The sequence below is a fragment of the Amaranthus tricolor genome, chromosome 10 (assembly GCF_026212465.1).
Source record: "Amaranthus tricolor cultivar Red isolate AtriRed21 chromosome 10, ASM2621246v1, whole genome shotgun sequence".
Classification (NCBI taxonomy): domain Eukaryota; kingdom Viridiplantae; phylum Streptophyta; class Magnoliopsida; order Caryophyllales; family Amaranthaceae; genus Amaranthus; species Amaranthus tricolor.
In genome coordinates, this window is record NC_080056.1 from 10312256 (window position 1) to 10328964 (window position 16709).

Consider the following 16709-nt stretch of genomic DNA (forward strand, 5'->3'; position numbering starts at 1 on the left):
CTTATGCCATGCTCATTGCAATATTCCATAAAGCTTGAATTTTCAAATTTTTTACCATGATCTGACCTTATGTGAATAAGTTGATTATTACTAGATTTTTGTATTTTATTAGCAAAAGAAACAAACTCATTGAAAGCCTCATCTTTGCTTACTAAAAAGATAGTCCACGTAAATCTACTGTAATCATCAACAATAACATATACATATCGTTTGCCACTACGGGTTTGAATTCTCATAGGTCCACAAAGATCCATATGGATTAATTCAAGCGGTTTTGAGTTGGTCACCACATTCTTAGGTTTAAAGGACGACCTCACATGTTTTCCTTTGGCACAAGGATCGCAAATTTCATCCTTTAGGTATTTAAGGGACAGAAAAACTCTTACTAGGTCTTTTGATCTTAAAGCATTAATCAAAGAAAAACTAGCATGACCTAGACGTTTGTGCCAAAGAAGAGAGTCTTCTTCTATGACACTGAGACAAGTCAGACTCGATTTGGGAACAGTGTTGATGTCCATAACATAAGTGTTCCCCTTACAGATTCCTTTTACAATAGTGTCTCTTGTGTCACTCCTAGAAATAAGACATTTTTTAAAAGTGAAGGTTATAGAGTTACCTTTGTCATAGAACTGAGAAATACTTAGTAAATTATGTTTTAAATTCTCGACCAAAAATACCTTATCAATTGTATGGGAACTTAACCTTCCTACTTTTCCTTTGACAATGATTTCACCTTTCATGTTGTCACCGAAAGTCACAGTTCCTCCATCATAGGTTTCCAGTGAGAGAAATTTTGTTCTATCACCTGTCATTTGCTTGGAACACCCACTGTCGAGATACCATGAGTTGATCCCCCTCAATAAACCTGCAAAACAATTTAATTATTAGAATCAGGAACCCAGTCTTCCTTGAGTTCCTTGTCGATTAGACATGAATCATATTTCTTTATCCAAATGCGATCGACATAAATCTTGTTAGATTTATCATGATGTTCCCTTTTGGCACATTGATGTTTTAGGTGTCTAGTTTTTCCACAAAAGGTACAGACTTTACTACTTGGGAGATCGACATAGACCTTTTTCTTTTTATTATTCTTCTTGTAACCTAGACCTTCAGTACTTTTAGTTCTAGCATCTAGAATCCATTTAGGTACTTCTTTGATTTTCTCTTTTCCTCTTGAATTTAATTCAAGTTTCAATTTTTCATTTTGGGCTTTACTGGATTCTAAGTTAATTTTTAATCTTTGAAAATCAATACGAAAGTCATGAAGAGGTATGTCGTTAAAGTCCTTTTTTAACCCTAATAATTTATATTGGGTTAACACAACATTAAGAATAATGTTCTCTTGTTTAACCCTTTCCAATGTTTTCTTTAAGGAGATGTTTTGATCTAACAGATTAAAGAATTTCTTTTGAATATAGGATCTAAAAGATTTTAGATAGGAAACATGGTTTTTACTAATCTTAAGGTCCTTTTCAATTTGGAGACATTTAACACTATTTTCTTTCAATTTTTCTTGTGTCTCCATAAGCAACTCAATTAATTTATATGTATCCAAACTAAATAGGTGGTTAAGAAGTGAATTAAAAGACATTACCTTTTTTCTTTTAAACTTTTCATTCTTGCTGCCGTGTGTACCTTTTTCTTTTAGACTTTTCATTCTTGCTGTCTTGTGAAGCCATGAGACATAAATTGGTTGTTTCATCCTCTTCGGGGATCTCTGTCTCAGCTTCACTCTCGGATTCTCCCCAAGCAGCAGTCATGGCTTTGCGAAAGTCTATTTTATTAAGATTTTGTTTCATCGGTAATCTTCCAGTTTCCCTTGCCTTTCCCTTGCCCTTTTCATTTTTCCATGTTGGGCAATCATTGATGAAGTGATCAGCACTTCCACGTTTGTGGCATTCGTAGTCGGGTTTGGAATTTGCAGATCTTCTTTCCTTGTTTCTTTGATTGGCAAATATGTTGTTCCTGAAGAATTTCTTAAATTTTCGTACTAACATAGCAGCATCCTCTTCATCACATTCTGACTCTTCTTGATTAGTTGCTGTCAAAGCCAAGCCTTTGTTTCGGGGACTATCCATTGTTCCCAAATGCAATTCGTGAGTCAAAAGGGAACCAACCAGCTCTTCCAGATTAAACTTTGTGAAATTTTTGGATTCTTGGATGGCTGTGACTTTGGCTCTCAAGCGTTCATCTTGAGGGAGACTACGTAGAATTTTCCTGACCTGTTCATCAGCGAAAATATGTCTTCCAAGAGAGACAAGTTCATTTTTTGATGTTTGTGAATATGGTAAACATCTCTTGGATGCTTTCTCTAGGTTCCATAACGAACCGTTCATATTTGGACATTAACAAGTCTATCTTGGAGCGCTTTACTTCACATGTCCCCTCGTGGGTAACTTCCTGCAGATCCCAAATCTGCTTGGCAGATTTGCAACCCTTAATGCGATTATGTTCATTGGGTCCAAGACCATAGTGAAGTAATTTGATGGCAAGAGCGTTCATCTCTATCTTTTGAAAATCTTCCTTTGCATATTCGGTTATAGGTTTTGGAATGATTTCGTTATTGGAGTTTGTAGTAGTTACCTCAAAATCTCCAATTTCGATAACTCTCCATACCTGATAGTTTTCGGCTTTAATGAAGATTTTCATTCTATTTTTCCAGTACGTATAGAATTTTCCATCGAATATTGGTGGCCTTTGAGTAGAGTACCCCTCTTCCATTCGTTCATTCATATTCGACATCTCTAAAATACTAGGATATTGCTCTCAGGGTTTCCTGATCAGTTAAGGAACAAGGCTCTGATACCAATTGTAGAAACGATTAAAGATGGTGAATAACAACAAGAAGGGGGGGTGAATTGTTGTTAGATAAGTTTAAGTATTTTTGCCTTGTTTTTGTAGAATTAGATGCGAAAAATAAGAAAGAAACAACACAATTTTACATGGTAACCTTCTAGGCCTAAATAAAAGGAAAAACCACGACCCCTCGGGATTTCAAATTCTCTACTATATTTTAGCCATTTCGTTACAATTACATAAAACAAATAAACAAAACTAGACCAACTTCTCTTTCTCCTTCTCTTTCTCTTTCTTCTTCTCTTGAAGCTTCTCTTTTCTTCCCTAGACTTCCCAAGTCTAGTTACAACAATTTTCTCAAAAACCCTTTACAAAGGATAAATTCCTAACGATAAAATTGATAAGTTGCACAAGAAAATATTTTAAATTAATTGGCAATTTTCGAAGCAAAAATATTTCTTGTAAATTTTGATCTCACGTATGGACACTCTTGCTCTCTTATTTCGGTTGAAAAACAAGTCCCCTTTATATAGGAGCTCATGTAGCTAGTAAAAAGAAATAACTATCCACTACATCCGTATTCCTAAGATTAAGGAGAATTAAGTGGATCTTGAATCTCAAATACGTAAGGTATTAGTTTTCTTAATTAAACCCATAATGCAAGCCTATTTATGTGGAGAAAAATAAGGAGAAGTTTTCTCCACTTTAAAAGGAACAATTATTTTTCTTTCAAAAAATACTTTGCCAATTAATTTATTAAATTAATAATGCAACAAATTAATTTTAAGCAATACATCAACTAAAAACCAGAAAAATATATTCTACAGAATTTTCAGCTGACGTTGATTGTCTCCATCAACAAGTATCGTCAGATCATCAAACTTGAGAACAGTAGACCTCCTGTCTACATTTGACATCCTAAGCAATCTTCCTTATCTAACTTCTTGGATACATTTTACATGTACAACGTTCATAGACTGAGTCATAGGCACTATCAACGATCCTTATCAAGACCGGATATCGACCTCCACTTAATCTCTAAAATACATTCGTTTATATTAAGTGTAGTCATCATCAAAACCTAAAAGGGTCAACAAATATGATGGTTGGTGATTGAAACAACTAAAGCAAGCAATTAATTATACTTAAAATAAAACTATGCATAAAGATAAATGAGGATGCAATGAACTAAAACAAGGATAGAATGATTAATAAGCTAAAGAGGCAAAGGCTAAGCTTTCTCACCAAAGTAGTATTTTGCTAAACTTTAACCTAAGGTTATGGATGTACATTATGGGGAAGAACGTATCTTAGATACTAATGTCCTCTCTTGAGCAACAAAAGCTTCTTTGAACATGTTTAACCACCTATTCTCATGGAGCAAAACACATTTTAAGACATGAGGCACACATACAACATTTCCAATCAAAGCATTTACCTATTCTCATGAAGATGACTTAATTTTTTAAGCATAAATTATCGTTGAAAATCGACTCTCGCTCTCAGTTAAACAACACTACAACAATGAGAGCAAAATCTATCTTAAACAATAAACAACAAATCCAATCCATAGGTGAAAGTAACCAAATCAAACAACATACGTGGCGATAATACCTAGCCTAAGCCAAAATGAACTACTCATTCATATTCATATTGAAATTGTAATTTGCAAACAAGGCAAGAATCATAGATGGATGTATTAAACTAGAATAATCTAAAAAGATGAATGCAATATAAGTTGAAGAACTATAAGCATGAATATATGAAACTTAAAACAATTAATCAAAAATAATTAAGTAACATTGAATTGAAAGCAATATAGGCAAAAGATAGAAATTACTCTCTTAGATTCAATCCAAGGAAGAATCAAAATGATTGTTGATGTTTCAAACTAGCACCCTCTAGTAGCTTCATAAATAATGCATCAATTGATAAGGAATCAAATATGCAAAATGCTATAATAAATATTAAAATTGACATGGAGAATTGAAATTGGAATTGTAAATGGAAGTGAAAGTTCTTAATTGAATTAAAGGAGAAATTACACTAAATGCTTAATTGTATTGAAATGCAAACTTAAATTAAGAAGAATACATGAAAGTTACTGAAAAATTAAGGATGCAATCTGAAAAAATGAGCTTGATCTTCCTCTTCTCTATTTATAGACTCCAAAAAGCAAGTGGGAGTGGTGGTTTCATGATTGCTCCACCACCCTTAGGTTGTAGGAAGGAGGTGCCACCCCTAATGGATAGGGTAGTGTGGCTATGCAGTCTTGACAGCAGAAATGGTGGAAACAATTTTGATTGGACTTCAAATGATATTTAAATAGATCCCAAAAGCTATTGGCCGCCCATCTAGCTCTACTCGAGCCAACCTGCTTGACTTGGTCAAGCCACTATCAGGTGCAACATCAAAAGTTTCAAAAACGGGACAGATTGTGGAAAACAGCTCCACTCGACTCGAGCAATCTCACTCGACCTGGTCGAGCAGATGCTCTATACCTCTCGATCGCAACCTGCTAATTAACACAAACTACTGGAAGTGTAACTGCAGTTCGCTCAATCTGAGCCATTAGGCTCGACCTGGTCGAGCGATCTTCAAAAGTTCAATGCTCAGCTTTCGATCTCAGGTGCAAGTATAGGGTTGCTCGAGCTAGCTTGGCTCGAGCCAATTTGGTCGAGTGGCTAAGAATGGCCTACTTGGTTCTTGTTTTGGCTTTGTTTTCTTGACTTGGCTCATCAAGGTCTTGTTCCCGTGAGCCTTTGAAGTTGGGTGAGTAACATATGCGTCAAAAGTACTTAATTTGTGCTTGGTTTGATAAGTTTTACCTGAAATGCAACAAAACAACAAAACATCAAACCAAGCGATAAAATCCTAAATAAAACAAGAAGAGATGTATTAAATCCCAACATAATTGAACCAAACAATGGGGATAAAGTATGACTAAAATGCAGCTAACAAATCTCTAATACTGATCCAATTGAATTACTTGCTGTCTTTGCTTGCTTGATTTCATACCTTGGTTAATTAGAAGAAATATGTGGAATTGCAAGTGGCAGTAGCCGTATTTCTTACTTTTTTTTTTTTTACCTTTTTTTTGAATTTTTTTTTGGCATTTTTGGATTGAAGTGTTTCTGGGGATTTTTTGTTCAAGCTTTTTTTATCATTTTGAGTAAGTTTTATAAGTCTTGAGCTCATAATAAAAAGAGTTTCTGGAAGTATATTTGTTAATGTATTGATAGATATTTTATTGAGGTGATTTTCTTATTATGGTAAAGAAGAGTTTATGCTATCATGAGTACAGAAATCGAAGAAATACAACAACCTTCAATTGTTATATCTGGGGAAGAAGAGTAACAAGTTAAAGCAAATTTTTCAAGGTAATTTATGATTCTATTTTGATAACTTTTATTTTAAATCAACTTTCCTTTTTAATTCATTTTTTCCTATTTTGTATTTGCTTTGTAATTGTGTGATTAATATAGTGAGAAATTAATGAATCAATGAAATCTGGAATCCTCTAATGGCATTGAGGATAATGCAAAAAATCTGTGGAAGATTCATTATCCCCAAAAGTTTTAGTCAACACAATCGAGTCATCAGTACTCGTTGTTGAGGATTCGGGTTTCCTTCTGATGAAATTGTTGAGTCAGGTGGTCCATTGAATGGAGAACTGGATAATCACTCGAATTCAAGTATATTCTACCTAACTGTTCATCTGTTGATTTTATATATATATATATATATATATATATATATATATATATATATATATATATATATATAATCTCCAAAGTTCTTTCGAACAGCTCAGAAAATCTTTGAATTTCATTTGTTCTTTTGATTTTAGCTTTTCTAAGGTTTATTAATGGCGGTTTCAATGATTGCGCTGTAAGCAAGTTCACCGAGTAGCGTATGTTCAACACCACATCCATGTTCAATTAATTCACACTCATCTTCATATGATTTTGATCCAAGTATGCATGGTGAATGAACGATTCAACGCAATGAAATGGAATTTGATACAAAATGCTGATGGATATTCCAAGAAACTGACACGAAGGATGAGTGTTAAGAATTGGACTGCCAGGCTCCTTATTCACTCAATCCTACAGTTCATCCTTTGATCTCCAATGAAGTTAACAGTATCTACGGATAGGGTGATGTAGGATCTTGACGAACACTCAAGATCCCGTACATCAATGAAGGGCAAGCTGGCCCCAAGTAACCCAATTACAAGGCAATTGAAAGGAAAAACACACTTCCCTTTTACAATGAATGAACCCCCTATATATAGGATTAATGTACATGATCAAAACAAGGAAGAAATACACGTTTAGGTAACTAACATAACAGCCATATTGCCCTTGTGACTTGCACGTGCATAATAAAGACAACAGAAATCAGAATACAATGACTCTTCTGTCAGTGTTCTTCTGCTGACTGCACGACCTTTGCCTCGATTTTCCATGCACTTCCGGTGATTGTGAGGAGGCTTCTTGGGCCATGACAGTAAGGCCCATGTAGGGAGATTCCAATTATACCCTCCACATCCTCCTCTGAACTCCGGTCACTCCTGGGCTGATCCGTCAAGGTGGCCTGGTCATCATCGTTGGTCAGAATCTGCTGTATGCTTGATTCTGCTGTTCCTGTTCTTGTTGTTGGCTTCCCTTGCTTGCTTTCTTGTATTTGGTCTTCCTTAATTAATTCAACTCCTCTTGGAATGTCTTGGTCTGAATTAGGATCATCAATATTCAGTGATGATGGATTCAGTGCAGAACCAAGTTTAGAAATATCAGAAACTTCATGAACTTCATCAGAATCATCAATGTGTTTTCTTCTGTTCTGATTGATGTTGTTCCCCTTGTTGCTGCTTGTTGGTTCCTTTAAGTCCTTATGGCTGTCTTTAACTGAGCCTTGTTGACTTGGCTCAGATTTCGATCTCAATGCTAGGTCTCCTTCAACAAGCATGCAATCACCTTCATCAAACAATCAACGGCAAGTAATTGGGGGATTATCCTCTCTCCTAAAACACTCATCGTCGTCATCATCGTCAAATGACGAATTTACAAAAGTGACCATGGAAGATAACAATCATTATCATCATTGTCAGAATCAATTCAGCAATTTGAACGGTTCCATTCGCTAATCAAATTCATCATCCCTAAAGCGAGAAATGCTCAGCCCGGTTTCGGTTTTTCATGGGCCGGTATCGGTTACGATACGAGTAGTAGCATTAATGGTAGCGTGGTTTCGAATTTTTTTGGTATTGGGAGCATTCTGGGTTAATAGTACGACGAGTGTGTTGTTGAATGGGTTTGTGAGGAATTCGTTAGGATCGTGTTTGGATCATGATGTTGAAGAGCTTACGTTTAACATGGAGGATCATTTTGTGTTTGGTGATGGTGTCGTGGAATTGTTGGCAAGTGCTCAACTTAGACATTAGATTTTTTATGAAGATTTTGTTATCAAGGCTTTTTATGAGGCTGAAAAAGCTGGTACTTTTTTTAAAAAAATTTGATCTTGCTTTCTTACGTTTGTGTTGAATTGTGTTTTTTCTTTCAATTATTTCTTATTGTTGTCCTTTTGGTAACATTAAACATTAGTTTAAGGTTAAATATGTTTTTTATAGGCTGTCTAAAACTTGATAGTGTGAGTTTGGTATTTTACAAAGGGAAAAATTTCTCATAGAAGTCGATTAGCAATTCTCATTTGCTATAAATTAATTGATATTTAGATTGTTTTCTTGATATTTGCAAGAAAATCTTAAATCTGATTGACTTGATTGTTGTTTTGCTTAGGGATCCTATGTTAGGTATAGAAAAATGACATCATTTAACGCATTTTTCATAATACGACGGAGGTTCTAAGAGCTTTGATGGCCTTAGGTGTATTTGAGCATTTTTCATAACAAAGTGTGTGTTTGATCTTCCACTTTTTTTGTAATCCCCAATTCTCTGTTGATGCATCAACAATTTTCTTTTCAATTTTCAAAATTAGGGTTTCCATTGATGCATCTGACAATTTTCTTTCGATTTTTTATGGGTTTTTGTCCGCTCGTGATTTGCTCTAATTGATGTTGATTTTTATCTTTTCGGTTTATGATTAAATTTGTTGGGCCGAAAATTTTGAGCTATGACTACCATTCGTAAGCTCTGCTGTAACGCTCTTCTCCGCTTTGATCTGTAACTTTGGACCATCTAACAAAAACTGTAAGTCAATTTCTACCTGAGTTGCTATATATGTTAGGGTTTCAATTGATATGTATTGGTTGTTAATTTTTTATTTTTGTTTGACAAAATTTGTATTTTTGGGTGAATTATTATACCAACTTATTTTTTCGTTTTTATATTTAGGCTGATTACTAATGACACAATTAAAAAATTAATAATCATACCATGAATGTTTTTTTATCATGATCTTTTGTTATTGTTTGACTTGTGGTTGTTTGATTGTTATTTGTTAATTATTGATCGTTATTATTTTGGCTTATTAGGTTATAGAGCCAACAATTGCTAATGGTTGGTAAAAATTTCATTCAAGTACAGGTGGCATGGACTATATTGTCAATACTTAGAAAATGAGAAACTCTGCTTCTTTTGTTAGGTCCTCCTTTCTTATGCTTAGTATATACAATTATTACAATCTAGTAAGGCGTATATACACTAGGCTTAAAAAATACAATGCAGTTTTCAGAATGTGAATTTTGGTGCAATGCAATTGCAAATTAGAAATTACATCGGTGATGGGAGTATTAAGTATGTATTATTTAAATTACAATAATTTATTTTGGTTGACTATTGTCTATGGAATATAATACATGGGATTAGGGAGCTTGAAAGAACGGGTGGACATTGAAGAAGGCAGCAAATCACTCCACTGATCACCGGAATTGGCCAAGATCCTGAATCCCTCCTTCACCATCTCATTCCTCTTCTCCCATTTGTATATCATTGCTATCTTTCCATGGTCTTCAGCGCCCCTGCTAATTTGTACATATAACAACAAGGACTACTAATAAACTCTAGATGTTCCATCATTTTGGTTCTTTCAAAAGATTATCAAGTCAACCATGGAATCTCAGAAACATAAGAACAACAACTACTAATAAACTCTAGAAATATTGCAAAAGATATCGCTTAGAAAAAGCCTTAACAATGCAAGCACAGTAAGACATCAACGGTCGACTAACTTTTGCATCTTAGTTTTTAGACAGCGCCAATTCCGTAGTCAGGTTTGTTAATAAGCATGTAATACTGAAAACACCATCTTAGTATGACAATAAGGACTAACATTCTGATCTGACACCTCATGTGTGTTCTACGGGTAGGTAGATACTCTATAATGCTTACTAGTCGGGCTTTTTGCAAAGATGAGTTGCCATAGTGTAAAATGCAGTAATGGTTGCGATTGTGGGAACGGAACGCTAATGCAGTAACGGGAGTGATGCGATTATCAGATCGTTTAAATATCGGTCGAACCATAAGATATCCCTAATGCGGCCCAAAAAGCGGTTTTTTTTACCCCTTCACAGTCTGGGAAATATTAGTTTATTTGTTTTGAAACCTTTACAGCGCAGTCGATGCGATGTGATGCAACCTTGTTTCTATTCTATGAGAGTCGCCCTATAACAGAGATGAGTGTTTATTCATTAAGGTTGCAAGCTTAGAATTGAAGCGGAAATGATGACACAAATGAATGTGGTTATATTTGAGCTTCAGTTAGCAAGTTCTCAGAATCAATATAAGAATTTACAAGCATCTAGCAAGAATAAAAAATATCCTCAAGGTTTCATGTGTCCCCAAACTCCCAATACATTGAGCCTAGGTCTTCAAGTAAAATTGAAGCTTCTTTAGCAGAAGTATTTTTCACTTAGGCATAAATAAGACATGCTATAAGGAAGAGGACAAAGCAATGTGGCCCTGGTGCACCGAAAGTGCCCAGTAGACTCTTCGGACAGTCAAATTATTATCACGTGGGATTTGGAGGGGTTTGAGGTAAGCAACCTTAGCCTTTTTCAAGGTTCATTTTGATTGACCCTTAGTATACAAACATGATACTCCATGTGTTTAACAAAATATACAAGTCATATTACTTGAAATTAACACATACTCATAAGTTAATATCAGCTTGAAGCAGATTCATATAAGGATTACTTAATACTTCTATGTCAACCAAACTAATTCAATTTTAAAAATTATTATAAACCTCACAAGTAGTGAATGAATTATCAGAAACTTTACCTCAATATAAGCTTATCCCAGCTCTTGAAACCTACATTCATCAAATTCTGGACAGTTGCATCCCTTAGGTTTTCGTTGCGCCCTGTCAGCAAAAAAACCTTAAATCCCAGGCTTAAAACCTCTTCATAAAGCCGTAAGCTCGATTCAATTGCTGGAGCCATGGCCTTGGCTACCCATTTATCAAACTCCACACCATTGAACACCTCCAACCTGCAATTTCTCATTATCATTTGCACATTAATGATCCATCAATTTCCAATAAACCACAAAATTGGAGGTAACTTCAACAAATACCCTTCAATGGAGAAAACACATGGTACTTAATCCACAAAAAATGTTAATTTGTTTCACTGCATAACTACTTCAATAAAGTTGATATGTATCCTTATTTCAATGGGCCAAAGATTTACAGTTATTTGGTTTATGAATATAATGGATTATATTAAAACGGCTCATTTATTTATGTGTAATTCTTAGTTAAGTGAAACTGCATATGATATTTTCTACCAATAGTCAATAATAAGGGTAAAGTTGCATAATTCTGATTTTGTTAGACACTACCATCACCTTAGATGGTAATAAACTTAGATGGTAATAAACAATGGTGATGGGAATGAAAATTAGTGTAATTTTGGTTTAAATAATCTTTTGGCTATTTTGATGGTCATTATTGTCTAACTTCAATCATCTCCTTTTCTTCGTAAAATTCAATCTAATGCATTACCATTGGGAGAGGTACTATAAGGTAGTAACTGAAATTTGAAAACAAAAAATTTTTTTTTTATTAAAGTTTCATTACCATCGGAATGACTTGAAACTTTTGATGAAATTTTACACTAAAAATCATTCTCATTACCACCTTTTAGTACAACTAACCAAACGGGGCGTTAAGAAAATGTCTCCCCATGTGCATCGTATTAATAAGCATCACAATGTTTGCCAAGAAATTAGGGGAAAACAGGACATAAACCTAGGACCCACTAAATGAACAACAACAATCTATATGGAATGGTCAGCCTGAGGCTACCAAATGAAACATTCTCAATAAACAATCTAACAAAACATGGAAAAGAAAGTTATAAATTGAGTAAAATGACATACCCATAACCATGATCAGCATAATAAGGGAGATTAGAAAGCAAAGTCTCATCAATATCAAAAACCCAAGCATCATTACCATCTTTCTCAACACCAACACTTTTGGCAAACACAGAAGCTTCATTAGAAACTCTTTCCAGATCCAATTTATAACTTCCCCCCATTATATAAGTCTTTACATAATCACCACATTCATATGGGACTGTTTTCCATGGATTTAAATTATTCGCCTCTACTGCAACTCTCCAGCTTGTACACTGCAAATACAATTCCTCTTGACTAACTCCTCCATCTGGGTATTCCAAAATTAAAGGTCTTGGAAATTCTTGGGAAGAAAAGGAAGCATAAAAGAAGAAACTAAACAGAACAAAGCACATTAGTGACTTCATTGTTTGATGATTCGAGTGTTTGGGTATTGAATTTAAGATAAAATTGGGATTCAGTTTGAATTAAATTAGTTATCCAATCAAGGAAAAGAATTTAGGGGGGTTTTTGGTATAAATGAAAAGGGAAAATATATGCTTTTCTTAGTTTTTGGAAAATTGAATTTGGTATAAAAAAAAGAGGAGAATTTTGCTGAAGAAAGTAATATAAAGATGGGTTGTGATTTGTGAAGCATATTCTATGGAGAAGGAAGAATTTTATTGGTTCATTCTTTATTCCAATTTCCATGTGATGGAAATCTATTCAAATCAATTATGAAATACAAAAAGTAAATGATAATAAATAATTAAATAATGACGGAAAATGACAATGTGAAACTATGTTATTGGTTGAATTTAAGCAATTTTGAATTTTGATAGCCTAAAAACGGAATCCTTGTTGTTCACTATTGTATTTGGCCGGTTAAATGTCTTCTTGCCTTTTGCCACCCGTTTATGACTTCCTGTGAATTCATTATTTCTCGGGCTCTGAGTACATTTTTACCAAGTTACTGCTATACAAACTCGTCTAATTGCAAAGTTCTTATTATGAAATTATGTATAAATATCAATCATTAATAATTAATAATTAATAATTAATAAATTATATTAATAAAGATACAACTTAAGACACGTGTCATATTTTTTTCGTCTTTCTTCTATTATTGACAAGAAAACTTTTGATATTTAACTTGATATTTAGGGTAATAATTAATTCATTAAAACATGTAATATTTGTTGATTAACTATAACTATATGTGATGACCTATTAAATATTCAACTCAAAAAAAAAACCTATATATTATATTTCCTTATAGAAACCAAAAAAATAATATATATATATAAATATTTATTTTAACTTAGATAATAAATCATCATCATAATCCTATAATGAATAAGCTAACTAATTTGACTATGTTTTCAATTAAATCCTCCCTCTTTGAAGACTTTTTGAATTTTATTTGTCTCAATTATTAATAATTACTATGAGTATTGTTTTAATATTATTGTATAATAAATTATTTATTAAATTTGATAATGATCATATGATAACAAATACAAAGATTTAATAATTAAGTTTATGATGTAAATGAATTAATTTTATAAAATATCATTATTCATATCAGTAAATATTTATAGTATCTGTATTTTACACGAAAATCTATCTAATATATAACAATACAATAGTATTATGTTGTTATTATTATAAAATAATAATGTTTTTAATAAAATGTAATAATTGATAACAAAATAATATTTGCAAGATTATATAGTAATAGTGTAATTTAAAATATTGTAGATGAATACCTTTTTCGTTAAACTTAAAGATATAAAATGTGTAAATCTTGTACGAGACTATGGTCAGACAAATTTGAAATGGGTGTTTTAACATATAAATTGTCAATTTTAACCTATAAAATGGTTTGTTGAACATTATATCATAGAACAATAAATTATGCAATATATTAATTCAGAATCACTTTGTACTATGTGTAAGTATTAATGTATTTTACAATGTATTTTACAATGTATTTTACAAACATATTGTGTCAAGTGTCATATTTACAATGCAATTAAATTAAATGTAAATTATCAATGAACAATTTTATTTGAAATATTTGTAATTGTAATATAACAATTGGTGATAACATAAACTCCACAAATTCATACTAATATTAATATATAAATATTAATCTAACTCACAAATTCATGTATGACTAATCAATATAAGGTAATTATTTTTAAACCCCTCCCTTTATATTCCCAATTGTAATGCACTATAAAATGAGAGTTTACTAGAAAAGGTAACAAGTTTGAGAAATGAAGTTATGAGTAATTTATGCAATCTTATCTTATTTTATCTTATATATCATAAATTCTCAGCAAAAGAGACATTAAAGATACTCATAGTATTTAATATACAAATACAACACACATCAACCTATATGGTACGGTTAAAGATTTTTCAATTACTACTTCTTTCAATTGTTATCAAAAACATACGAGTTCAACAATTTCAGTATACCATCATCCTTATCATCATCATACCCAATGTATCTCGCTCATAGAAACTATTAGGGTATGAGGAGGAAAGGAAGACGACAGCTCATACCCATAAAGGAAAGTGTGACTAAAGAGCTCCTCGGCAATTTCGGTATACCTTTCCGAGATTTAATTCTAGCATCCAATTTAAGAGGGAATAATGAAATATCTAATTTTATTATCTTTTTAAGTGTATCACTGTGATAACATCACAAACACTTTATGTATTATGATTATATTTTTGTATAAAATTGCCAATGCTTAAGCCTTAATTGATAATTATCATGCATATTCAAGAAGGGATAAAAGATTCTATATGAGAATTTTGCTAAATTTTGTTAAATGTCCTATATGTTATGAACTCAAACAATCTATAAAAAAACAAAAATGAACCCCAACCATATATAACACGGGTACGATCCTAGTGTATATATATTTAGTATGAAAATGAATGCTTCAATCTAATATGGGCTATTCATCCCAACGAAAAATTAAGTGATAGTAACTGTCTTAGATGAGAGTTTGAGCGAAAGAAAGAAAGACGATTCTGGGGCAAATCATAAACTCATAGCAATCTACTTCATTTTTTTTATTAAAGACCCAACAATCAGCATAATAAATGGGTTTAGTCAATACAACCTAATCTTTATCCTACAATAAAGATTACTTAAAACAATCTAATCTTTATCCTACAATAATTTCAACTATTGACTTGCTGTTGTAGTAAGTAATTTATTAAATAAGTAAACTGAAAATTAATTTAAAATTATAAAAAAAAAAATTTTTAAATTTACATAAAAAATTCTAATTTCAACGTGTCTTTTAACATTTTTTTTACATTTATTTTAATTTATCTTTTTTTTAAAAAAAATAAAACATGTTATAGTGGATCATGCGGTTACCCGAGTTTGCTCTAAGCAAATACTCTATAAAATTGGGATTACTCATAGTTAATCAATAAGTAAAATTATTGTAAAAAAATCATAAAAAAATGTTAATTATTCTAAGATTCCTCAAAATCATTAAGATAACAAAATTCCCCAAAAAGGCAAAAGTATCATAACCCTCATGTTCTGCACATTAATTTACCATCTTAACCCTCATGTTCTGCACATTAATTTACCATCTTAACCCTCATGTTAATGATATAAATATTGAATAATGATTGATTTTTATCCTAAGCTTATTCACTTATTGCTATACCAAAATACACGGCCATCATACTTTCAATCTACATACTAAACTACAAATTCACATAATCTGTAATCATCCCGACATTCGATAATCTTGTATTCATTTTTCCTTTTGATTTTTATCTATCAATCTGACTTGATCATCGCAGAAATTTTCTAAAAAAATCATTTCCGGACAAGGCTAATGTGTTCTGGTGTAGGAATTACAATTACTTTCGTAGTAGTATCATATCACACTTCCATGTCGTCCACAATCATCATTGAAAATGCTTCGTATTTAGGAACTTTTAAGTGTCTTTGCACTTTCTTATTTTATTAGGAAATAGATGACATTTGTCATTATTGACATTTTTATTAGCATGTGATTATTATATGGAGTATGATATTAGTATGTATGATTTAAATTCATACTTAGTGAATAATTAATTATTAAACAACATGTGCCACATAATTATTTCTCAGCCACTAATACCATTCTATTTGTTACGCCTTTTTAACAGCTGATATTCAAAGAACAATACAAGGAAAATATGGAGTACTATTTTGTTTTTAAAAAATAAATAAATACTATATAGAGTATTTTAATAAAATAATTAATTTGAATATTAAAAGTACAACTTATTAAAATATTTATACTAATTTAACTCTAAAATAATGCAAAAATATTATTTTTGATGGTCTATTCCATTAAGTAAAATAAGCTAACTATTCATGAATGAGTTAAGGTTATTTTCAGTCGATTCAAATTAATTTATTTGGTTTTAATTTTAACATAATTTAAACATTATTTAATAAACTAAATTAATATATTTTTTTAAAAATTTTTTTTACTTACATATAAAATATTTTTTAAACAATTAAACCCTTCAAGATTCTTATTTAATTAATTAATTGTTAATTCATAATTTTTT

At 31.9% G+C, this 16709-nt stretch overlaps 1 protein-coding gene across 2 annotated transcripts; it reads right to left on the reverse strand.

Moving 5' to 3' along the window:
* Positions 1 to 9167: 9167 nt before the first annotated feature.
* Positions 9168 to 13059, reverse strand: LOC130825438 (acid phosphatase 1). Of its 2 annotated transcripts, none has more exons than XM_057690672.1 (3): positions 12144 to 12868; positions 11043 to 11252; positions 9168 to 9781 (listed from the first exon to the last, which is right to left on the reverse strand). In XM_057690672.1, the coding sequence occupies exons 1-3, from the start codon at positions 12527 to 12529 to the stop codon at positions 9604 to 9606; spliced, it is 774 nt and encodes a 257-aa protein (XP_057546655.1). In that variant the 5' UTR covers positions 12530 to 12868; the 3' UTR covers positions 9168 to 9603. The 2 variants fall into 2 exon arrangements, with proteins under 2 accessions (XP_057546655.1, XP_057546654.1); XM_057690671.1 differs by having other exon boundaries at positions 9272 to 9784; positions 12144 to 13059.
* Positions 13060 to 16709: the final 3650 nt, after the last annotated feature.